This window comes from Vidua macroura, chromosome 19 (genome assembly GCF_024509145.1).
Source record: "Vidua macroura isolate BioBank_ID:100142 chromosome 19, ASM2450914v1, whole genome shotgun sequence".
In the NCBI taxonomy this organism is placed as follows: domain Eukaryota; kingdom Metazoa; phylum Chordata; class Aves; order Passeriformes; family Viduidae; genus Vidua; species Vidua macroura.
Window position 1 is genome coordinate 2,883,347 of NC_071589.1, and position 25,502 is coordinate 2,908,848.

General features: G+C 46.2%; 1 protein-coding gene across 1 annotated transcript; it reads right to left on the minus strand.

Annotated features, from left to right (window-relative positions):
• Positions 1 to 495: 495 nt before the first annotated feature.
• On the minus strand, positions 496 to 25,046 carry METRNL (meteorin like, glial cell differentiation regulator). Its single transcript, XM_053994676.1, has 4 exons — positions 24,754 to 25,046; positions 18,727 to 19,115; positions 2,107 to 2,166; positions 496 to 1,442 (listed from the first exon to the last, which is right to left on the minus strand). Exons 1-4 carry the CDS (start codon positions 24,864 to 24,866, stop codon positions 1,126 to 1,128), a joined length of 879 nt encoding a protein of 292 aa, XP_053850651.1. The 5' UTR covers positions 24,867 to 25,046; the 3' UTR covers positions 496 to 1,125.
• Positions 25,047 to 25,502: the final 456 nt, after the last annotated feature.

Below are 25,502 nucleotides of genomic sequence, written 5' to 3' on the forward strand. Positions count from 1 at the left end.
AAGGCACCATCAGTGATGCATTGCAGGCTCTGGGGAACAGCAGGACTGAAGAGGGGGAGAGTTCCTCGGGACAGTGCCTGCAGAGGTTGCACAGCCTGATTCAAGGGTTGATTTCTCACAAGGTGGCCTGGTCATGTCCCTCAGGACTCACAGGCATCAACAGTCACCTCATGCCAAGCTACCACACTTAAAAGCTTCAAGCTAAACGTGAAGGGTCAGCCTGCCTTTGGAGCTGGTCCCAAAATAACTCTGCTGGCATCAGAGAGAAGAACACTCAAAGCCTCGCCTGCACACATGTCTAAAAATCTCCAAAAATAGCTCTTGCTTCCCCTTTGAAAAAAACTGTGGTTCCCAATGCCTCACAGGAACTCTGGTTCTGCTCAGTGAAGCCACAAAATAAGTGAGCAGCCCAGAAGTGATCTATGAGCACATCTGGACTAGCTGAAATCAGCCTTAAGAAGACAGAAAAAAAATAAAGATTTTAAACAGCATGTGTCAAATCCAGGGACCTTTATTTCTCTGGAATGGAAAGAATTTGCCAGCCTGGACAAAAAAATTGCAGGTGGCTATTGTACATTCTTTCAAATAAAAAAAAAAACCAACACACACGCATAAGAGTTTGGCTCCATAAATTTCTGTCATAAGAAACAACTTTGAATTGTACACCAAGCTTTTTACAAAGCATCAATGTTAAGATGTTTTACCATGCTCTATCACATTCTTGGCCATTTATACAGAATACGCCATACCAAATGCTACATCAGCTTAAGACATTTTTAAAAATTAGTATTAAAAAGATACAAAGGCATCTTGGCTTTCATTTGGGTTTTTCTTTTATTAAGACATGGGAGTTTTCTTTGTTTCTTTTCCTAAGGAAGTCACTAAAAAAATATAATAACTTAATTCATAAGGACAAGATTGGTTAAAAATCCAGCCTTTCTTGCTTGGCAGCCCTCTGAGCTCGTACCTCTGTTGCTTCCATGAGCCTGTGAGCACCGCAGGCTGTGGGGTCTCAGCCTCCAGCTCTGTCCAGCCTCAGTTACCACGTTTGTTCAGAGTTTCCACTGCAGCCAGGAAATATCCCTGGCCAAATGCTAAAAGCCATCTTCGGCCAAACAGGGGGTTTCAATCTGGGCCAATCTCACATGGGTTTAGCCCTTTGTCTTTTGCCTCTTTGTACATCCTTTGGAAGTCTTTGAAACGAGGGGCACAGCCTAACCTGGCCTCCCCAAAGTGCATACGTCCCGTGAAAAGGAAGTCTCCATCTCCTGGCTTCACCCCACACTCCAGCAAGGTCTTTATTTGTCCTCTCCAGTTCCCACTCTCCCCTGTCAGCTGAAAGACTTTGCTCTTCTGCCTGTACAGTTTGTTGACACCGACGTGAATGATGGATTCTTGCTCTTCTGCCTCGTTCGTTACGTTTTGAATGGAGCCTCTGATCACTGGAAACAGAAAAAGGTTTTGAGGATTAATTACACAAAAATGCTTTGGAAGACCCTGGTCCAAACTCAGGCCTGTGCAACCAGGGGAACTGACTTCACTACAGCAGCCCAAGTTTTGGTCCTTTGTTATTCTGAGAGTGAAGATTATCCAGAAACCGCCAGTATATATTTGCATTTGTTTATAGTTTATATTTGTATTCTGTCCAGCAAAGGGCACCCACATATTAAATTTAAACAGAAAAATAATCACATCAGAAATATAGCATTAATCATGAAGAATTCTAACAAGAAGATATGTACTAAATGCTCCCTGACAACGTACTTTCTGTTCTTCAGCCATTACAGACACAGCTAATGCTAATTCCCCTTTTAAAAAGGGAAGCGTGGACAATTAGTGAAACTTTTGGTCTTTTGTCAAGTCAACCAACAAGAAGTAACAGCCTCTCCTTGATGCACCCAAATCCTTGACCTTCTACCATGGTTGCTGTGTCACTCTGTCCACCTTGGGGAGGTGCCAGCTGGGCAGAGAGTTCTGAGCTCCTCAGAGCTCTCCATGTGCCCAGCGCCCTCAGACCACATTTACTGCTGCTGGAGGCTGCCAGGTGTGAGGAGGGGTCTGTTGGTGTTTATGGGAGGAGGGGGGACTGGGGAGACAGCAACTCACCAAAATCACTAGTGCAGACAGCCAGGAGGACCTCAGTGTCACTGCAGGGTCGGCAGGGAGCTGCACAGGAAGGGTCACAGTTAGCAAAGGGCTAGACAGCAGCAAATAAATAAATTTAAATAAACAAACCATTTGAACTGAACAAAAATGTGACTGACAAACACACACAAACATGAGCACAATCACTCCAAAGATCTGTCTGGCATCTCTGCCACTACAAGAAGTGGGGGCTACCCCTAGTTAACCCTAAAGCCTCCATGAGATTTTTGTACCCAAGCAGGAATAGGGATCTCTTTACCAATCCTGCTGGGATATATTGTCTAGCAAACATTGCACACACTCACTGCACTTATGGAAAATATATATTTGGTACTGGGTGCATTTGAAGGGCGCTCTGCTGTAAATTCACTCAAAAGCTTTCACATCATGTGTCTTTGCTACTCTGATGGCAAAGCTTCTCTCTTACAATTTCTATCAAGTGTTTTTGGGCCATTTAGTCATCACCACATCAAAGATCCAGGAGGTTACAGAGTGGAGGAGGCAAAGAGGGGAGGGAAAAACCCCAATGCACGTGTTGGAGGGCGATGAGGCAAAGCGGAAACTCGAGCCCATATCTGTTTGAGCTCAAGCAGCACAAAGACCATTTCCTGTACTGCTGGAAACATTTGGATATCTGCACTAATCTAATCAATGCAAGAATGTGGCTCCTCTTTGTACTCAGCCAGATATTTCTGAGGAGAAGGTGCTGTAGTTGCAGTACAGATGTTTCTATAACACCCTGTTGAGTTCAGGAATTTGCTTATTATCAGGATCTGCCCTGCTTGGCCATGCTCAGTGAGTCTGTCCACAGTGGAACGAGGATCAGAACCTTGTCTGTCACCTGGTGTCACCTCAACACATCACCCAGGAAAATGGAAACCCTGGATCAGCACAGGCACAGACTCCAGCAGAGCAGGGCTCCACTGGAGGTGACTGGACAGATTCCATCACACCATCCACCACCAAACTGCAAACTGAACCCACTCCCATCCCCAAAAAATTTGGGTTTTGAACCTCAACATCTGAAAACACTTAGTTTAGATTCCCAAACAGTCACAACCTTCTTCCCCCACCCCCCCCCCCCCACCTGCTTCCCAAAGTTGATCCATTGCACTTAAAAGTAGATTCAAGCTTGTCCACAGAAGATGCAGCTGGTGCCTCCGATGATCTGCCACCCTCCTGTCAGACAGCACAAGCCACCCTCTGACACAAGACATGGCAAATCTCTTCTTTTTTCCTGGGACCCAGAAAGGCAGTGATCCAGAAAGAAAGATTATTGAACCAAATCCACCAGATTTGCTCCAGTCAGATGATTCATACACAGTGTAACACGCTGTTTAATAGGATTAAAGGAAACGTAAAATGCACATTTCTGGGCAGGGATGTTTGAAGGAATAATTCAAGGAGCTTAAAAAGCTCCAAAAGAAGAGACAAGGAATAGGCAAAATAGCATTTGGATCAATCACATTTCTGTTTAGCTTGAATACCTCCAAAGCTTTCAGAAACAAGCCAGCTTTCCCTGCCCTTCTTTCCCCACATCGTATTTCAGCTCCCTTCAGAAAAGTTTGGAAAATTTTTAATATAATGAGCAATGCAAAACCAGATGAAGCCTAGACGTAACTGGAGAACTAGAATAAATTCAGGCTAAAGATACTTCAAGTTTTAAACTCAAGAGATTTTGATCAGTGGCTAGAACAAATAAAGAAGCTTCATCTGACAAAGAAAATTGTAACAGAATCACAGAATCATTCCAGTTGGAAAAGATCTCTCAGATCATCGAGTCCAACCATTACCCCAGCACTGCCATGCCCACACTAACCCCTGTCCCCAGGTGCCACATCCACACACGTTTTGAACACTTCCAGGAATGGTGATTCCACCACTTCCCTGGGCACGTCTCAGTGTTTTAGTCACTAAACATCTGCTGTGGAGCTGTTTCACTCATGGCACCTCCCAAATCCATCCAGGGCAGAAGTCCCTCTTCCCCAGGCTCCCTCTGCCCAAATGAGGACCTGACTTAGATCAGCCACACAGAGGGACCTTGCACAAATCCCATGGCATTTTCACATGGACACAAGCTCCAAAACAAAGCACAGCTGATGGACATCCTCTAAACCCACAGCTGGATTTCAGATATTTCATTCTGGAAAGACCTTCTAATAAAGAGGCATCTGAGCATTTTTAAGTCTTGGTTTAGACCAGACACCTCTGTAGTTCATCCAGCCCCATCAGAAAATTAAAAACACCAAAATGACTAAGGCATTTCTGTTCTCCAAAGAGGTGCAACACAAGCAACAGCATTAAAGATGAAAAACAAAATGCTTTAAAAGTGGTTCCTTCCATTTAAATAGACTGACACAGTAATAAATCAAATGAACAAACCTCCATGTGTACACAGAATCAAATCATTTTAATTGTGGACCCTAGGCAAAATCCTGCAGCCTTTTTAAATTCAAAAGGAAATTAAAAATGCTCAGCATTGCTCACACTAGACCATTACTTAAAATCTGCTTCAGGTCCAGCTGACTCACAGCAGTGTGGTGGCATGTGAGCTGCTTTAACAACCATTCTCCACCACCCATCTCTGCAGCTCCAGACAGATGAAGACCAAAAATCCTCTTCTGTGGGACAACTCCCAAATCTGCATTCACAGAGTATCAAATAGATCTTGCAAGTGGCAAAAACAAGGTATGGAAGCACAGATGGAAAGCAAGTTGTGAAGGATTACTGCTGAGGTAAATGAACCATTAAAAAGCAAATAACATCCACTGGCTACAACCAAAGCCTGATTTCTATAAAGGCTCATAAAAGAAAATAAATCCTTAGGAGGTGTCAATGCCTACACTTTCTTTTGAATCACAGCCATGAAGGAATCTGTGTGTTTAACACAAAAGTTCGTGGCTTTAGCTGCAGTTCAGCACTCATTCCCTTTGGATTGGGCAGCAGGTGCTCTGCTCCTCCCATAGGTCAAAATAACACACACACCTCAGGCTAAAACAGGAAGCATCCTTATAACTATAAAAAAATAAATTTAAAAAAAAACCAACCCCAAGAAAAGCACTTCACTCATGCACAGCAAGTGAAGATGTTCATTTTCTGGGGAACTGGGCCTGGTTACTAAACAAGGCAGCTGTGTTTGCCAGATCCTGACTCCCTGGGGATGTCTCGAGGGCTGCCCAGGTTCTCACATCCAAAAGCAAGCCTATGAACTTGCAACAGCAATATCAACATCAGCTGCTCTAATTCCTTTAAACTCGATGAGCCGAAGAGCCTTAATTCATACAGCAGCAGGAGAAAGGTGGGGAAAAAAAAAAAAACATAGAAAAGCAATATTTTTGATTCTCACAATCAAAAGCAATCCTATGAACTTGCAACAACAATATCAATGTCAGCTGCTCTAATTCCTTTAAACTCGATGAGCCTTAATTCATACAGCAGCAGAAGAAAGGTGGGAAAAAAAAAACCCAAAAACATAGAAAAGCAACATTTTATTGAAGCCCTCTAAAGCCCAGATGCCTATAACTCAGCTCCACCAGCAGTGGCATAAAGCCTGCATTGTGCACGTCGGCTGCCGACTCTCCTGGGAGTGCCTTTGATGGATTTTGACAGTATCCTGACCTGGAGTAACCTGAGGCAGCCCTCTCCCTCCAACGCCCAGTGCCTCCAAAGGCCTCTCTATTCACCTCCCCGCAGAGGGAGATGTAATTACATCATTCCTCACAAGCCAGCAGTCATGTCCCAGCTGCTTTGAGCGATTTGCCCTCTGAACCTGGTGTTAGTGAGGAGGACGAGGCGATGCTAACAATAGACCGCACTTGTTGGCCAACAGTTTTGTCCAACACGTTGCTGGTCCTCTCCTGGACCTCTCCACAGGGAGGCAGAAACGCTTGCTAAGAGAGGGATGTGCCCTGAGGAGATGCCACGAGCCTCAGGCGGTTCCCAGCTCTGCCAGCACCAGGAAGCTGGGCTGTCTAGGAAGGATTTTCCCCAATATTGGGGATATTTGAGCACCCCTGCAGTGCTGCAGTTTAGCAAACTGCCCAAAGAGTGGTGGGAGGTGTCGCTGGCCTGTCTCAGCTCACACACACAGCTCCAGTCCTTCCTCCTTTGGTTTGTGTGCACAGAACCCTTCTTTCCTTGGAAAAGAGGAGCTGGGGTTATGGAGGGGCCATGGTGGAGGATGGCAGCTCCCTGCAGGACACACGCAACCGAGACGTGCTGGCTCTGGCTGCAGGCGTCACAAAAACCACATGAAGGGACCTGGTCTTCTTTTGAAACTTTTGTGTTTCGACAGCCACCCATGGGTCTGACTGACCCGACCTTACCCCAAAACCAGCCTCCAACCCACAAGAAAGAAGTTTCTTCTGCCTGTCCAGATTTTTCTGAGCACACTCCACGACGTCACAGCTATCAGAACACCCCATGAGCCCTGCCGCAGGTCCCTGCCCACCAGCCCAGCACTCCACCCAGTGAGCCCAAAAGACCTTCTCCATCCTGTGTCCCCAGAGAGGCTGTGCTGAACACCCACCCCTGTGCCGGCAGCATGCACAGGAAGAGACTCGTTTTAAGCAGAAGTGAAAATGTTGAACACAAAGTAATTGCAGAAAACCACTTCACCAAGGAATACCCTTTGGTTTCGTGAAGAAGCGGGTGCACGCGTGCCGTGTGGTGAAGGTGTGGATGCTGGGGGAGGAAAACACAGAGCTCTTTATCTGCTCTTCCACCCACACCTCGGTACTCCTGAACAACCCTTTGATGAGCAATCAGACCTTTTTAAGCATCAAGAGCTACCAAGGAGGTCCAGGCAGGGTTGAAGCGTTCTTTTCTGTTCATTTTTCTGCTTGAAACAAGTAGTCTTTACTCTTCAAGACATTCAGATGGGTCTTGTTGCAGTCCCTGTACTGCAGCACCTCCAGCCACACCCGTGTGGGACCACAGACCCATTTCCCTCAGCCTGACATCAGCATTAGTTCACATGGAACAAAGAAACCCACCCACACCTTTGCAGCTCTTGCTGCCAGCTCTGTAACTGGCAGCACCCAGACTGGAAAGGGCATCACAGGATGAGTCTCCTTCCTGGAAACACAGAGTGCAGACTTCCCAGAGCAGATTATAAAAATAGAGATGTGGTTTCTCCAATAATGGTGCATTTCTCTGTTATTTTTCTGAGTCCTAAGCAAAAATTATCACATCTCAACTTGTCTCAACTCTAGGAGACAAGAGTTTAGGGACAAACATCATATGAGCAAGACAAAAAAATAATAAATCTTGCTCTGATCCTGCTTTAACTAATTACAAAATGAAATAAATCCTGCTAATTATTTCTTCTTTAGTATGCCTGTGCTTCCTCTCTGGAGGAGCATTTCTTCCATGAAGCAAACCTCTCACAGCTCATATCCAGACAAAAAAAAAAAAACCTGCTTTGCAGTGGAGGTGGACAAGAATTTGATAACCACTCTGGTTTACCAGGCTGTGACTAGTCCTTTCCTTTCTTGATACACCTCAGCTTTCCTCACCACCTCAGAAAACTCTTCCTGAGCAAGCCAAAACAACACTCAACCTCAAAACCCTCACAACCCCCACACTGAAACACCACCTAAAACTACATCAATGCAGCTGCACTGTCAGTGCATCTCGTATTTAGAAGGAACCAGAGCTGAGGCCAGCAGAGCTGCATCCAGCACACCTGCATTTAACATAATACCTGCAGCCACACAGTGAGGGAAAACAGGGCCAGAAGACACAGAGCCTGTCCACAGCTGGGCTGGAAATTACTGACACCCTGTCACAACACACAGAGGAGCTCTCTCATCACCCCTTTGTTTTACAAGGTTTTCCTGTCTTTGGATGGGGTAGGATTACAGGGCTTTCTGCAAGCACTGCACTTTTTCCAGCATGTCAGTAGGAAAAGAGCAAGTCAGGGAACAACCAGGAGACTTGGACTTGCCCTGCTCCCAGCCCTCTGGATCAATAAGCCTCAGACGTGGGACCACAGAATCACAGAACAGCTTGGGACAGAAGGGACCTGAAAGATCATCTCATTCCCACCCCCTGCCATGGCAGGGACACCTTCCACTATCCCAGGATGCTCCCAGCCCCATCCAGCGTGGCCTGGGACACTTCCAGGGATGGGGGAGCCACAGCTTCACCTCGCTATCCTCAGAGCAAAGAATTTCTCTTTAATATTAATCTAAATCTCTCCTCCTTTAGTTTAGAACTGTTACCCCTTATCCTATCATTATCTGCCCATGTAAAAAGACACTTCCCTATTTTTTGTGAGCCCCCTTTAAGCACTGGAAGGCCACAATGAGGCTGTGTTTTGATGAATACAAGGTTAAGGCTGTGAGTAACATAATGGGAGAGTTCAGTGCTCTTCTGGAGGCAGAAGTGTTCATCCCCCTGTTTGCCACAAAGTCAATCTGAGCCCCCGTGCAAAGCAGAAGAGGCAACTTGGGATAAGGATCATGAGCACAGATACAAAACTCAAAGATTCCCTTCTTCTTACAGCCAAGATCTGGTACAGGACAAGGTGGTGCTGGAGCAGCTGAAACAACATCATGATGCTGCAATGGACATCCTTCCCTGACCTCTCTGTATAAAAAGTGCATAAAAACTGACTTTACCTCTATGTATAAAAAGTGATTTTACCCCTGCAGAAAAGGAAGTGTCAAATCCCATTCCTTGCCTTCTAACACTCAGTTGAAGTTGCACATATGTACAAGTTTCCAGAAATAACTTGGAAAATATAGACACTGGCCAAGAACAGTTTAAACCTGTAAATAAATTTAATGAAATGCAGGCCTTTGCAGGCTGTGGCATGGACTGTGACAAGAGAATTGAGTCAGTACCACTTCCTTCCTGCAAAGAAAGAATAAAAAAAGCATATTGTAAAACCTCACTATTAGAGATGTGATGACCTTTGTGTTCTGAGAAAACGTTAGGACAAGAGATCATAAACCAGAAATTTATCTTTTCACAGAACTGTCTTCCAAGAGGGTATTAAAGTCCCTAAGTACCAAAGATTAACTATTTATGTAAACAATGTGAGGAAGAGATTTGGTACTAGGCAAGCTCCATTTGCAACAGCTTTCAAATTGAAACTTGGCTCAGCAGATACAGAGCATGTAAGGGTCCTTTGGGATTGATGCCTTTTTGCTGTTCCAAGATGCAGCAGCCATTCTAACAAATGAGCTGAAAGGTCAGCTAGAAACACAGCCATTCGTGTAAAATTTAAAACAAAACAAAACAAAAGGAATGAAAAACCCACAGAGCAGTTCTTATTTAAGCAGCATTAAACATCAATAAACTCTACCTCCATGTATGAGTTGCATCAACCCAGGAGAAATGATGGGAAGTGTCACAGCTTCAAGACATTTCTTCCTGTCCCTCCTCTTTCCAGTCTGTGGCAACCCCAGCAGTGGGGTGGGCAGAGACAGAATGGTGACAGGATCAGTGCCAAATCCCAGCCCAGCTCCTACCCTTACCCATTGCATCACAGCTCTAGAAAAACCCTCAGTTACAGTCAAGTCTGCAAGATATTGTGTCCAAAAAGCCCCACTCAGCAGATCAGATGTCCAGTTAAATTCTTCTCTCTGCACTGCAGCAGCAGAGCTCAGCAAAGCAGAAGTGTCTCTGCAACCACACCAGCCCGTGTCCTGTGCAAGCAGCACCTGTACACATCTGCTTTTTTTGTTTTTTGCTTTTCTCTTCTCCCTCCCTAACTGCAATTAAAGGGAAAAGATGGCAGCCTGATAACTGCTGGGAATTCCTCCTGCTCTACGTGCACAAGACACCACTATAAAGCCATAAAAAAGCAGCTCTATTTGACTATCTCACAGAAAATCCCTCTGTCCTTCCTCAAACCTACCTCTACTGCCCAAGGGGGATTAGGAGTGGGAATCATGAGGAGAAATGAGCTGCTGGAAGTCAGAGGTGCCTCTGGATGGTTGAGGGGCTCCTCTGATCCCCTCTGAGCTGCAGCAGAAGGGCTGGAGCAGTGTGTCCCTTGCTGTCACCCAGGAGAACGTGCCAGCACTGCACCCCCGCCACACAGGACCAAAGGGAATGCGTGCCCTGACTCAAAACCCACAAAGACACATGGCTTGGCTCATCCCCTCCCGAAATCCACTCTGGAAAGGTTTCCTCTTTCTTCTAAAGAAAACGTCATGCCAAAGCCTTGTAAAAGCTCGCACGGGTCAGATCTAGGGAAATGTGAAGTTATAAAGTTTTTGATGTCCTGTTGGGCTTTGTCTCCGACAGCTAACACAGAGCTCAGCTGTCATGCAGAAAATGAACAAGTAAGGTGTTTTTCACTCCCATGCCCTGGGGAAATTGTGCAGCCAAGCACTTCTCCCTGCCCCTGCCAGGGCTACAGGAGAGGCCAGAGCCAGCACCTACTACCAGGCTGGAAACCTGCCAGGAACACCAAAGCCTTCCCTCCCTCCTCCCCTTCGGTCCATTAATGGAGCAGAGGAATAGAATTAAGAAACAAATAGCTGGTTAAAGTTAAACCCTGAGAGTGGAATAGTGACAGATCAAAGATTAAGTGAGTCTTTAAAAAAAAAAAAAAAAAAAAAGAAGCATATGTGCACTCAGCTCCACACAGGTCCTTCTCCTTCCTGTTTCTAGAAATCAAATTCTTTTTGGTATGTGGGAGAGCTCTGAAGGAACAAGGCTAGTTGTCATTATAAAACCATGTTTATTTGATCAGTCTGTCCTTGAGAAGGGTTGTGAAGGGGCTACATCTACACAGCGAGAGATCTTCAATGCTGTAACGTTGTCCAGTTAACCTTAAGAAAAAAAGCTACTTAAAACTTTTCATTTGTAACAGTAAAAGCTTTGAGATACTTCACCTTTTCTTCCTTAAAAGCACACCCTGCTTGGTCATATCAAGCCCATTCTCCAGTTCTACATAGGAACATTTTTTTCTCTCACATTTCTGACATCCACTTGCAGATAGAAGAAATTGATGTAAAGCTAGCAGCAGTTGTGGTGGGGCAGAGGTGCATCCTGTACAGACAGGAATGATCCTGGGAGGCAGACAGGGCCAATTCCACGCAAGCTCCGTGTGCATTCCCAGCACCTCTGATCACTACAGCTCTCCCAGGGCTTCAATACAGAAAGGATATGGGCAAACACCAGAGGTGATGCCCACTGCAGGAGTTAATGCTCAAATCCCATGAAGGAGTCAGGAGGTGCCCGTACAACCCACACCAAAAAATCCTTCCACAAATCTGAACCAGAAAAAGGTTAGCTGGACCAAGGCTGTCATAGGGCAGCAGCTTTTCTGAGCCAGTATTAAACCAAGGTCAGACATAACACACCACAGCTTTAGGTCCAGAATATCCTCCAAGAATCTGTGCAATATTTCAGTGAATATTTGCTGGTTTCTAGCACAGATCGAGGCGAAAGAGATTTTCTGCCCTGCAAATCAAGACTTCAACACAGGAGAGATTTGGCCCATGTTTCAGTCAGTGGGAAGAGGAATGCAGCTTCCCCGCCCTCTCATCCCTTCTTCAACTACAGCCTCAGGAATTAGCAAACTAAACAGTTCTGCAGAGCAAGCACAGAGCATTATTAAAGACTGCCAAGCAACTGGGCTGGATTGCAGCTCTGTTTGTGGGACCATCTTTGGTGGTACACAAAGGTCAGGGCAGAGCAGAGCCCCAGCTGCCCGGACAATACACCTGACTGCTTATTGGTTTTGACTGCCCACTGAGTTGAGAAATAAGCTAACGGCATTCGTGGCCAGTCTAGCAAAAATAAGCTATTTTCTATCCCCCTGTCCCCTGCAGCTGTGTATTTATCACTGCAGCCCCATTGTCACCTCCTCTGCCCACTGCAAAACCAGCTCCTGCCAGACAACATCAAGGGACAAGCAGGGCCAGAGAAGATGCTGGCAAAACCTTTTCTTGGGAGAAGGAGAGATTAAATTAGGGAATCCATCCAATTTTGGTGGGTGTTTTCTTTTAAGTGAAAGCTTCTTAGTCCAACATTTTTCAGACCCCAAAACATCACCCTTGCTCAGCTGAAGGTGATGTTTGGGTGTGTGCGTTCCCTGAGCATCAGAGCAGCACTTTGAAACCGTTCCACACAGGAAAAAAAAAATCAAAAACTTTGTTCTCAAACTCTCCCACCCAGTCAATCATTCACCACAGACCTGACCAATTCAGGCACATGAATAATTGGAGCAGGTTTCCAGCTACTCAAAATTATTCCCACTCCAGGCAGTGTTATAGAGCAGCCAGCCTGATCCAGCTAGGTGCTGCTCCATGACACACGGTTCAGTGACACGCCCTCAAAAACTAGCTTTAAATGTGTTCTTTGCACAGTAGGGTTAGGGAATGCTGGTTATATTTTCATGGTTACTCTGTACCAAGTTTTGGATACTATGGGAAAGACAAAATTAGTGTGGACGGGCTCCTGCAATGAGGGAGAACACACACAAAAAAAAAAAAAAAAAAAAAAAAAAAAAAAAAAAAAAAAAAAAAGAAAAAACCAACCCACACATTTGAAATATTGTGTCCTAGAGCAGGAGTGCCAGAATAATCCCTTGCATAGCCATTAACTGCAGTGTATTTTGAGAAACTGCAATAAAGGCTGCTTTCTGATGTTATTCTCTTAAAACTTGTTTATGACCTTTTAGAGAAAAGTCAAATCATCAAAGCTTTAGGTGCACGGGTGAGACACCCAGCAAGATGTGCTCAGGCTTATAGGGTAGATCCCTCAACTTTGCTGCTGTTTATGAATCATTTCTCCAGCAAACCCCAAATGAGAGGACTGCAGTATCAACCTATTCCGTGCACTTCATAGAGTCACAGGATGGTTTGGGTTGGAAGGGACTTTAAAAACCATCTAGCTCAAATCCCTCAACCCCAAGAGGTACTAGAGTTTTAACCTGCACAGAAAACAGGGAGGAGAGAAATACAAAGCAAGGCATTTTTCTCATCTGATGGGGTGTATAGGAACAGACCCCATGTGCTCCCACTCTGCCACACAGCACAGTGCCAACATCTCAGATGGTCACAATTACTCAGGCAGAACCTGTGCTAGGCATAAAGGTCATGGGAACTTTCAGTTTAAGTGTTCCAAGTGCTTCTTTCCATCACCTCTTCTGCCCACAGCTCAGTCATGGTTACCCTGGCAAAGAGTGGGCACAGCAGGCACGGCCTCCCACTCGCCAGCCTTGGCACAAAACACCTGAAAGTTTCCACTCTGACAAGAAGTGAAAAATACACCAGTGTGAGGATGGTGAACTACTGGAACAGGATGCAGAGTAGTGGTAGATGCCCTAAACTTGGAAACATTCAAAGCCAGCTTGGGTGGGGCTCTGAGCAGTGGGGTCTGGGGAAGGTGTCCCTGCACACTGCAGGGGGCTGGACTGGCTGGACTGTAAAGGTCTCTTCCAAAATAAACCTTTCTGTGATTCCACCATCTGCTGCCTCAGGTTACAAAGCTAAGCAGCACATCCAGCCTCCAAGAAAGAAAAAAACCCTAAAGACTGGATATTTGTGAGGAACCAGAGGAAAGCATGAGACTAGGAGCCTAAAAGGTGGAATGACAACAGAGCCCTGGGAGGATACCTGCAGAGATAGGGCAGCACGGTGCCCCACCTCTGCCAAACACACACCGCATTCAAGATCAGAAGTTAAGAGTGCTTTAAAAAGCCATTTGTTAGCAGAAACACTGGTATAGCCCAAAGACTTCTGAGCTTTCTGGATTTCTGATCTGTTTTCTCAGGACAGTGAATTAACAGCATACAGGAAATAGCTGAATACTGTTAATTACTTAGCTGGATTTATCCGGCTTTGCCTTGTTTTTCAGAAACCCACACAAGTGTTGCACCTCCTACATATTAATATTCTCAGCCAGGTACCCAGCATTAATAAAGACAACATTTAAAACAGCTAATAGAATCTGCACTAAATCTGTAGATGCCATCAAGATAAAGGAGCATTTTTGTTAAAGTTTGACTTTTTTACTACACAGAAGCAGGTGGGTAATGAAAGGGCTTTCAATGCACCCTCTGAGCTCTGACAACTAAATTACACACACTCCCGTGAGTGTGCAATGGGAAGAGCAAACTACCCAGCTTGAACAAAGCTGGACCCAGAGCTCAATGAGACACTCTTGAAACACAGACTTTAAGTAACAAAATAAAGCTCCTTTGGTGGGACAGGGGGTTCACCTTCCTCCCCAAAACTTTTGGTCAAACCTACAGATTCTTGTTTCAGCTTAGCTGAGCAGAAGGTGAGGTACTCAAAAAGTAAATTACACTCAAGGGACCTTCACAGTTCTCATAGAAATTTAAAGCAAGCAGTCTGCTGTGGTGCAAGGCAGACCCAACCCAGGCACAGCTGAGGAGCTCATGTGGGTCAGCACCTCCAGAAAACTTGCAGGGACTACGTGGCCAGAGCACTTTTGCCAAAACCTCCATCTACTTGCCAGTATAGGCAGCACGGCTGATACTCAGAGTATTTTCTTCCTGCACAAGCAGAAAAGATTAGAATCAACAGAATTCAACAACTCAAACAAGTTCTGCTGATTCTCCAATGGCCTCAGGCCAAAATGTCACAATGCCTCAGTTCTTCATTCGGGCAAACACTGAGGCTTCAGAGCAGGGCTGCAGAGCATGAGCTGGAGTTAATGGACCATCAGTGTGGATGGGAATGATCGAGGGGTGCAACCCAAAGCCTAATCTGAAATCAAAAGCACTTTCAGTCAACCATCACTTTGGATATGAAGAGAGAACACACCCATCAAGATGCCTGAATTGTCAAGGTGACCCTTCTTAGGGACTACTCCCATTAAGTGATGTCAAGCACTGTGGCATGTTTTGCCTTCACTCCTCTTCCCTTCTTCAGAAATTACAACCCTACAGAAATGCACTTTTTTTTTTACTGTTACTATCACGGTAAAAAACTTCCCATACCAGATGTCAGCAACCTGAATTAAAATCTCCAGTATAGCAAATTCTTCCTACAGTTAAGAAAATGTTGAGAGACTGTGGTAAGGCAGAGTCAGAGCCAAGAAAAGGGTTAAGTCCCCAAAATCTAGAAAATTGTTAAGACTGCCCTGTGTCGTTCGACTTTTCAAACAAAGAGAAAGGCCAATGCAGAACCTGCATATGTTTTCTACTGAATTATTTGCTAGACTCTGATTAAGTGGGAAAGAATGGCTGCAAACTAATAAAACTTGAGGATTTCTAATTAAACCACAGGCACCATGCCAAGCATTGTTGATTTGTTGATGCACCCTGCAATGTCAGGGCTCTAAGGACACAACAGGTCATTAAAGTATTAAACAGATGACTTACACCCTTTAATCAGCGCTGGGATGCCAGGTTAGGAAGAGAGAGTAAATTCAAGGGCAGAGTACAACAATTATCACCAGGAAACAAACACAGCATTTAGGGAAAGCGGGGAGAAGTTGTTAGCAAGTAGTTATTGCACAAGGAAAGGCTGGATTGCTGAGCCCCACACCTGGGCCTTTTATGATAGCCATCTCCCCACTCTGAAGTAGCAAGGAAATCATGCAATATTTGCAATTTTCAGCTCTTTGCTGTCAGAAGAAGCACTGCAGCTTCCTCTGCCCGGCACATCTCTGACCCCATCTACAACAGCATCTCACGTCTTTGTCACCTCTTCACACCTAAGTTTAGCTCTGCTAAACTCTGTCAAACTGCAACTGAGACACAGCAGCCTCGTTTTTCCAGAGTGCAGCAGCCAAAAACATCAGCCACGCTTGTGAACAAGGGACTGAAATAAGGGTGGTGGGAAATGCAAAACTTTAAACCCAGTTTTCAGCTCCTTTAAGGTCAGCACTTGCCTCTGACTTGAGCCTCCTCCCCAGGGAAAAGAAATCTTCAGTGATTTCAGTGATTGTAAACTCGCCCTCCAAATGAACAGTTCAGTAAAGGGCATTTCATCTGAGGTTTCAGACAAAAACTAGAAACAGAAGAAAGGAGGTCCACAAACTGCAAAGAGCCTCAAATATATTGCTCTGTGGAAGCCTCACAAGGCAGCTATTTGGCAGTTCCCCCAGACGTACAGATATTTATAGGAAAATAAAAGTGCTCATCTAACCAAGTAGTGGAAAGAGTCATGTATGGCATTTTCATCGTGTTTTCACCCTGCACAGCCCCTCCCCAGAGTCTGGGGATCCAAAAAAAAGGCAAGAGAAATAATTTAAAATACAATAGAGATCCCCAGTTTGCCCTGAAGGCTCTGCTGATGAACTATTAAAAAGCTTCTTCTAGCCAAACAAGACACTTGGAGAACGGAGCAGATTCCCCACCACATTGTTTCATAAGACAGCACTGAAACTTAACCAGCGTCTGTTACAGCTGAAAATACAGCAGTCACTGAAAAAGGGATTTAATGTGCCTATTAAAGAGGAAGGCTGTAATTGGATGCAGTCCTCAGTTTGACTTCTGAACGTCGCTGAAAAAAATGCTCCCATCAGCTTTAAAAACCTCCAAGATTTAATGTGCAAAGAAGAGCATTTAGTTCTGAAAACACAGCAGTTTGTGCTGGCTTGTGCTGGTAAAGGATGTCAGCAGCAAGTCCTCAGTGAGCAAAGCTCAGGAGAAACCCTAAGTGCAGACTAAACCCAGCAGTGATAAGCAGTGTTTCTGTCATATTATTTTACTACATGCAAAAGCAATTTCAACTTTTTTGGAAAATTAAAGAGCACAGGACTTCTCTTAGTAAGTTTAAGTGACTTCTCATAAGCGTCTCCATCCTCACAGCCTGACAGAGAAAGCAGCACTGAAGCTGGGAACATTCTCCAAATAACTGATTAAACAATGTATTTAATGTCTTCTGCAATGGAATTTTACTACATAGCTGACATTCTGCACAGCGTATTCATCTTTGCACAAATGATCTTACTGGGAAAGCAGCTCAGCAGAGATATCCCACTTCATTTACAGCAATTTTGGATGTAGCAGAGCAGTCTGCTTGAAATGCAGAATGCCCAATAATAAGCTACCACTTGTGAGCATGGCAAAAGTAAAGGCAGTGACTACAAATATAAAATATTTGTGTTTATATTTTTTGTTTTAATGGCAAAGCTGCCACCTGTCAGTTCCCGAGGTTACTGCATCAGCCCTGAGCCCAGCTCTGCTCAGCTGAGCCGAGTCCAGCTCAGAGCTGCACAAAAATAAAGCCCCATCCGAGCTGGCGTGACAACATTTACCACTGGCAGGGCTGCACAAATACACAAATAAACAATCCAGAGCCTGATGTGGAAAGGAGCCAGGGGAGGGGAGAGGATGGAACAAGTTCTGCAATCACTTATCCCAGAGAAGATATCCCTGGAAGATCCAGCTGCAGTTTAATTAGTCACAGCATCACTTATCAAGCAGCATCTCAGGCAGAGCATGTGGCATCAGCACGGCAGAGTCTGGCCAGCATCCATACAGCTCTTGGGCCACACAGCCTCACTAAACATCGGGTTTACCCCGGGCTGAGTCATCCCAAGTGTGCTCTGAGGACTCTTCTCACTGCCTTCACCCAAAAGAGCAAAGGCAGCCCACATTTCAAAAGAGAAATCTGGTTGAAACAAATCCAGTTCCCCACTTAAAATACCTAAACCTTGAAATCCTTGCAGTCATTTGAGATAAACTACCCAAAATCTGCAATTCCTTGGGCTATTCTGGAAATCTCCCCTCCTTGGTTTTGGGGATAAAAGCTAGAGGCAATCCTGAATGGGTAAGATGCATGAACCAGGTATCACCCCTTTCACTCTTGTCATCCTCCACAAATGCCAGTTTTTCTTCTCAAACTGTCTAATTGCTCAGCACACTTAGGTCACACCTACAGCCATTTTTCCAAATGCTATTTTAAAAGTACCAGATTTTACAGGCTTGTAAGATCTTTCAGTTTGTCCACTCCTCTTCCCTATAAGTTTTTCCTTGGAGTAAAACTCCTCCCTACAAAACTTGCTTTTCATAATGGTTGAGAGAGAAGACAACACTGTCCTGTAAAAGTATTGAAGAGCTCTGCCATGACACAATAATGCCCAGGAGAGTGTAATAAGGAGAGCTGAGGAAGGAACACACCATTTTCCTTGTTTGAATTTTTAAAAAACCCACAACAGAAAAAGCAATAATTAGGTCAGCAAGTAGCGCTACTTGCAAAGGGAAAAAAAAAACACTGAGGAAAAGGAGTGCCTCCTTGTTCAAATGTTTATTATTCAAAACATGCAGCGGGGTCTTAAAAACTGAGTAAAAAAGTAGTTAGGAAAGTGTTACAGCAAGGCTGGGAAGCCCAGTTCATGCTGGAGTTCAGTGTAGGGTAAAGCTAGCTCCTGAAATACACCCACCCCTGCAAGGGGAGAACCCTGCACACTGTGGCCCTCAACAAATCACTGGAGTTCAGCCCATGCCACCAGCTTCCAAAATACAACAACAAACCAAAAACCAAATCAATTCTTCTGCAATAGTTCTGTTTATAAAACATGTCCTTAAAAGCACACGAAACTCACAGCCAGCCACTTTCCCAGTCATTCACTCACTCTCTGCCATCTGTTATACACCCAATACAGGAGGTGGGAGTCTGACAATACCCCAGAACTCACCAGAAGCTGTGTGCAAATCAGCTGCTATCCCCTTGCTCATCAATTCGTACTGGAAGCCTGTAATCTTCCTGCTAATGTCCTGCTGAGGAGTGGCCTCCACAAACAGGCCCCCCTGGTCGTAGCCAAAGCAATACACTCTGCTGGGGCTGCGGTCTCCATCTCGGACCAAGAGTTTCAGTTCTCCAGTTTTTTCCAAATAAATATTTGCTCCTGCAGAGTCTTTGAAGGGCTTTATGCAAACAGTCAAGTGTTTGTAAGAGGCAGGTGAAATATTGGGTCGCAGGTTGACTATGAGTGCTCCCGTGGGGTACATCCACTCTATGGACCCTTCAGAACAGCGGAGGTAGACCTGTTCAACATCCTTCCTGTGAGACTCGTGGGTTAAGCCACTGGAGGAGGAAAGAAAGAGAAGGTTAGAGAAATGACAGAGCTAACAATGGGAATGTCAAACCTTTCAAAACACACAGCAAGAAACGCAGGAAGCCCAGGACATCACTGGGTGTTGGCCCATCCAGCTCTGCAGCGCAGGTCTCTTGCAACACTTCAGCCTTAATATTACGGGACAATTTTAAATCATCCCCCAGAAGAAAACGTCAAACCACTAGTAATAGGCTTCAAAATTAAATAGGATATAAGCACATGATCAAAAGTAATTAAATTACTACAGGCTCAGTTACTGCCCATCAGCTGAGCCGGGCATACTGAGTAAAACACGTAGGCTCAAACTCCCTTCCTGGTGGCTCAATCCAGCTTCACAGATCAGACTCCACCTTTTTCCAAGTACTTTGTTCCCCTTCCAAGTCTATATTCCCAATAGTTCTGAAAGTGGGAGGGATGCCAAGCTCACCCTGTAAACTGCAGCAAAAGCAATGCTCTACGTGCTACCAATACCCTCGAGCCCAGCTGGGCAGCCCCAGTCTCCACACTGGGAGGTAGAAAGAGGAGAGGAGACTCCTCTGTCCCTTGTCATAGCTGGGGAAGCACTGAACTGTGCTGCTTTTTTTGGTAGGAACCTGCTCCTCCACTGCTACCCAGTATGAGGCTTAAGCTCAGTTTATCATTTTCACTGATGGGCTACAAGCAGACACAGAGCTGTGTTTAGCAAGACAGAGAACATGTGGCCATTTACTATGGCCAAAAATGAACACCCCAACAACCATTTCACAGGGACCACAGAGATGGGATAGGAGGGCACAACAGGGTCCCAGGGCCAGCTGCTAAGCAGGATGAGTAGTAAATCCCCATGGCTTGTTTGCCCACAACCTAAGCTGAGGGCAGCTCTGAACAACCCCTGCTGCCTATCACTGATGGTGGATCAAGCCCACCAGCTCTCTACCCAGAGTGGCTGAAAGCCCTAACAAAACACTGCACAGGGCAGGCACTGCAGCTGGAAGAACAAGCTGTGGGAAGCTTGATTTACTGGCTGCAGTATTTGGGCTATTAGGGAAAAATCCCTTGGTCCCAGTCTCTGTCCTGTCACAAACCTCTTAAGTGAGTATGATAAAATCACTTCACCACCAAACTTGTTTCTCCTCCTCCTGTGCTCTGAGCACCTTGTTCCCAAACAGAAGCACCTTTTATCCTGTGCCTGTAGAAGACAACCCAAAAACAGACTCTTTGTCACCTCATGGGTCTGCTTTGCAGGATTTTAGGGAAGCTTCACAACATTCCCACTTGTAGGCAGATAAATCAAGACAGGGGAAAAAAATAATTTAAAAGGATTAAGTCTGAGGTTACACAGGAAATCTGGGGCAAAAACATATTTTAGTGTAGTGCAAGTGATGACATCAAGTCCTGGTTCCTCAGCAGAAACCTCCAAACACACAGTTCCCCATCCCAAAGACATATTTGGGTACTGAACGGGGTCTAAATTCAAGTCAGCACTTAGAAAGTAACTACAAGCAATGTGTAAAAGGGAAAAAACCCAAACCATATGGTTTGCATTTACTGTTGACGTGACTCATTATTGTGAGTGTCGGTGTGACCTACTTGATAGAGGTTACACGAGGAAGCTCAGAAAGAAAAAAGTCATATTTAATAACAATAGAGCCTCCAAACATGTGCTTTTGAAGAATCTTGAAAGCCACATCAAGAACACAGATGAGGAGGAAAGAGGGACAAGCTTTTAACCTTTAGACTCTTGCCCTCAAATTCAGTAGTATTTAACACATTCAGGAAACTTTACTTGCAAAGGGATATTTCAAGTTGACTGTAAATCCACATCTGGTCCACAAAAATCAGTTTTCACCACAGCACACACATGATGCCACTCAACAGAAAACAGAGAAGCCTGTTTATGTGCAAATAAACAAAATTAAACAGTGTAAAAGTTATCCTTCAGCAAAGGGGCAGAAAGTTATCCTCACACATCACTTGTCCCTACTCAAGACATCAAAACAAGCTGCAGAGGTTTTGCAGGACTTATACTGGCACATTCCAGCCTGAGTGCTTAAACAGAAGGAAGACACCAGGGGCAAAACTCTGAACTCGTGCAGTGAAACTTCTGTTGCAAGTGATCCCAACAACAGTGAGGCAGTGAATTTCTGCCAGAGGAAAAAAAAAAAAAGTTATGTTAATTTTGTTCAAACATTCACAATGTTCAAACGAAAACAGGGTGGACTCTGAAATTATCTTCTGAAAGCCAATTAATCCCACAGGCAAGAGTGATGCCATTAGACAGATACATCAAGCACGAGTACCTGCACACATTAAGCCTTATAATAAAGGATGACTCAAAAGTTAAGCAGATTTCAAAATACATGTTCACATTATTTAACAGCAACCATCATCATCCAGTAAAACCTGTCGCTTTGCTTTCAGTCAGAATGACTTGTCCTCACACTGAGACTGTTTAACACCAGGTTTAGCTCTCACTAGCCACCCATCAGACACACCAGGTCCACACAGTAATGGAGACCCAGGAGCCTTTTCATTCTCCAAACTCATTGGAGTTCTGGTTTTTTGATTATATGGCAAGGACATAGGGCAGGTGTTTCATGGTTACAGTGATGGATGAGCCATCCACCCATTTTAAATGTGTGCTGTTTATTGGGACTTACTTCTACAAGAAGCTACTTCTACAGCTACTTCCTCATACCAATCCATGAGGACATCCTGAAGCACTGCATCTGTCTCCTTGCTCTTCTCCCTTTCTGGCTTCAGCCATCCCCTTATGCTTGCCCTGAAAAACCTGTTACAGTATCAGTGCAGTGAGCTGTTATGCTGCAATGTGGAACAGGTGTTATTTAAAGAAAAAGGGAGCAAGAAGAATATTCACACTATCTACTTCAGTTATTTATTTATTCCATTAAAGATGTGCTGAAGAGCCCTACAAGTACCCATGTCCTCCCTGCACCCTGCAATGAACACAGGGAACTTTTGCTCCTAAATTGGAGAATTTAATAAGAGATGACAATCTAGAGAAAATTAAGAATTCCTCAGAGCATCCACCATACCAAGAGCAAGACTGATGGACAAAAGCAGACACATAAGAGCTGAATTCTCTATCCTACAGTCAAACATGCCAGGCCAGCATATTCTCTCAGCCTGTCACTGAAGCACTTTTGCCCAAAGCATCAAGAGGTCATTGCAGCACAAAAAACCTGAAGTTACAGCAAAAGTAATAACTGGACACATCATAGTGAAGTTTCTGCTTTCTCCTGGACAAAGCTTTCCTGGAAGCTCTCTGACAAGCTATTTATTAAGATGCTATTATGGCTTGTACTTAAATTGCAGGTGTCAAGCTGTGCATTGCATCAGATTTCCCTGGAAGCATCAGGGATATCCAGAGGAATCCTAGTGAAGTTCTTCATCCTACTCAGGGGTATAAGCTCATCACTTCTCCACAAGCTAATAAGGGAAAAAAAACCCATATCCAGGATGTTTTGGTTTTAAGACTGTTGCTTTTAATATAGACATGTATATAAAAGGTGAGAAAACACCTTCAGGTTCACTACAGAAGATGACATGACTCTCAAATCCACCAGCACAAGCCAACCTATGACTTCACTGTGGGGAAGAAAGACTATGTCTGACATTAAAGTTCATAACTTTTCCTAACAGTCAAGGTAAAAACCATCACATGACTTCAAAATATTATATTTTGCATTTTAAAAAAGTTCTTTCTAACCCATATAACTCTTAGTATCCACGCTGAAATAGTTAATTAATGATATTTACTGATACATCAAATTACTTTCTTTCCTTCTTAACTGCTGTGCTTTTAGGACAAGTCAGATTATATTGAATGGCCTTAAGACTGCCAGCATTTCTGACAACACCTGTTTGTCATCAGTAGGGCCTAAGTCAGCCTGGGTTACTTTATCCCCTCCCAAAATTCCAGCCCACCTGAACTCCAAAACTCTCCCACAAGTGAAACCACCCAGAATAAACTTTGCTCTTCCTTCCCTGCTCATCCAACAGCTTCATCACAAAGCTGTCACCACTTCAGCTCACCAGAACAACAGCAGGTGAGTAAATCCAAGCTGGCATCGCCAGGTTCATCCCAAACTCAGTTACAAGATTTCACTTCCCCCACCCCAAGCATCACCCTTAGCTGATATTCGAGGCATTGCTTATTCTAACCCTGCTCAGGTGAATGAGGGATCACTGCTTGCTCTAAGAAAACAACCAAAAATAACAGCAAAATTGCAGGGGACTGTCACCATTCTTTTGAAACACTTGCAGCAGTACCAGGTGGTAAGGTCCAGGTAAGTACAAGTACAGCAGCTGGAATGCTTTGGAATGCTTTGGTACAGCATTTTCAGGGGTTTTTTTTTGTATGTTTGTTTTGGGGGGTGGGGGTTGTTTGGGTTTTTGTGTTTTGGTTTGGTTTGTGTAAAGAAAAATGACAAATTAGGAGTTTGCCAGAGGTTTGATCCCTATCAAGCAGACTCATCTTCAAGTGGATTCACTGCTATTAACTATGCATCAATTATCAAAAAAACGCAAAAAAAAAAAAAAAAAAAAAAAAAGTAAATACAAAGCACCACGTTTCAGACAGTAAGAGATATGAAATCATGATGCTGAAAGTCAGTCCAATTGTTTCCCCACTTTGAATTCTCTCTACTCCAAAACACTCCACTGATACAGACTGGCCAAACTTTTATGTTAGAGAAAGTCAGATCTGAAGAGTGTATTAAGAGTTAGGAGTTATTTTACTCTCCAAGTCTGACCCAGCAACACTTGCTAGTTGAGCAGAGCTGCTTTTTCAAACCTATAAAGAGAGGAGAAGGTCACAGACCCAACCACACGCGTTAAACATATTACAAGCAATTAAAGGAAAGATAATTTGGGAGATAAACACTTGAGAACTGGAGAGGTTTCTCAACCGGTGCAATTAGAATAAATCAGCAGCGCGGCCGCTGTGCCAGCCCCCGCAGCTCATCACCATCATCATCATCTCCGCGGGACGAGGGAGCAGGGAGTGACCCCGGGGCTGAGCGCCAAGTGCGGGACGCGCTCGGAGGGGGAGCGCAGGCGAGGGAAGGGAAGAGCGCGGACGGGAGCCAGCAAGAGCCCCGGGGAGGGAGGCGCAGGCTGCGGCGGGAGCGCTCCGCAGGTGCAGCGCATCCCAGCGCCGCTCCGAGCCGGGGCTGCCTCGCTGCTCCCCCGGGCGCGGCCGCCGCCCCCGCGGAGCGCTGGGGCCGCGGCGAAGATGGTCGCGGGGAGAAACTTCTCCGCGGCGGACTTGGCACCGCCCTCCCTCTCCCAGCCCCCCGAATAGCGCCGAGGGGAGCCCAGCCCGCCCCGGCCCCTCAACCCCGCCGAGGGGAGCCCAGCTCGCCCCGGCCGCCCATCCCTCCTTGCCCGGGGACCGCTGCCCTTCGTCTCTTCGCGGTGAGCCCGCCGGGAAGGAGGGAGGCAGATCCGCCCCCGGCCCCGGCTCTCCGCCGTCCGCCGCCCCGTTCCGGGCACCGCGGCGGGAAGGTCTCCCTTTTGTGCTCGGCATCAGCATCTTCCCCCGGCGGGACGGCGATGGACGCGGCGGTCCCCGCTCCCCCCTGCCCGGGCAGCATGCCGCCTCACCTCCCCTTCCAGTTGCACAGGTCGCTGGAGTACTGAGCCGCGGCGCCGCCGCCCAGCAGCAGCCGCAGCCCCAAGAGCAGCGGCAGGAGCCCGGAGACCGGGGCGCTCCGCATGGTCCCCCGGCCCGGTGCGAACGCGGTGCAGGCGGCGGGGAGCGATGTGCGCGGCGCCCGGGGCTCGCCTACATGGTGGGGAGCGCGGCAGGGCGGCGCGGCTACCCCATCCCCGGCTCCCGCATCCCGGCTCGGCGCGGCGCCGCTCGGCTCTGCAGCTCGCACCCGCTGGCTGCGGGCTCCCAGCTGAGGGGCGGGAGCGGCTCGGCCGAGGGCCGGCTCCTCCTCCCCCTTCCCCCTCCCGCCGCTCCTCCTCCGGCAAGGCCGGCACTTGCTGCGCCGGCAAAACGCGGCGCCGGATCGGGAACAGCGGCCGCCCGCGGCTACGGCCCGTCCCGGGCTCCGCCGCTGCCCCGAGCCCCCTTGGCAGATGTCCCGGCCCCGGGTGAGAGCCCGCTCCGCTCCTGCCCCGCCCTGCTTGCGCCCGAGCTACCCTGTGTAGGAAAGGGGTGATGACGGGCGGGTTTCGTTTGGCCGGGAAACTTAGACGCGCTCTCTGCGCTGGGGCGGCCCGCAGTGATCCGCAGCCTGTCCCTGGGGATGCCTGCAGTGACTCGCAGTCTTGTCCCCAGGGGTGCAGCCCTGGATGCCCGCAGTGTCCCGCAGCCTGTCCCTGGGGATGCCCGCAGTGTCCCG

Coding starts and splice junctions, on each gene's coding strand:
- METRNL (XM_053994676.1), bottom strand. CDS start 24,866: ATGCGGAGCGCCCCGGTCTCCGGGCTCCTGCCGCTGCTCTTGGGGCTG. Junction 19,116..24,753: donor CTGTGCAACTGGAAGGGGAG/GTGAGGCGGCAT, acceptor TTCCTCCTCCAG/TGGCTTAACCCACGAGTCTC. Junction 2,167..18,726: donor TGATTTGCACACAGCTTCTG/GTGAGTTCTGGG, acceptor CTTCCTGTGCAG/CTCCCTGCCGACCCTGCAGT.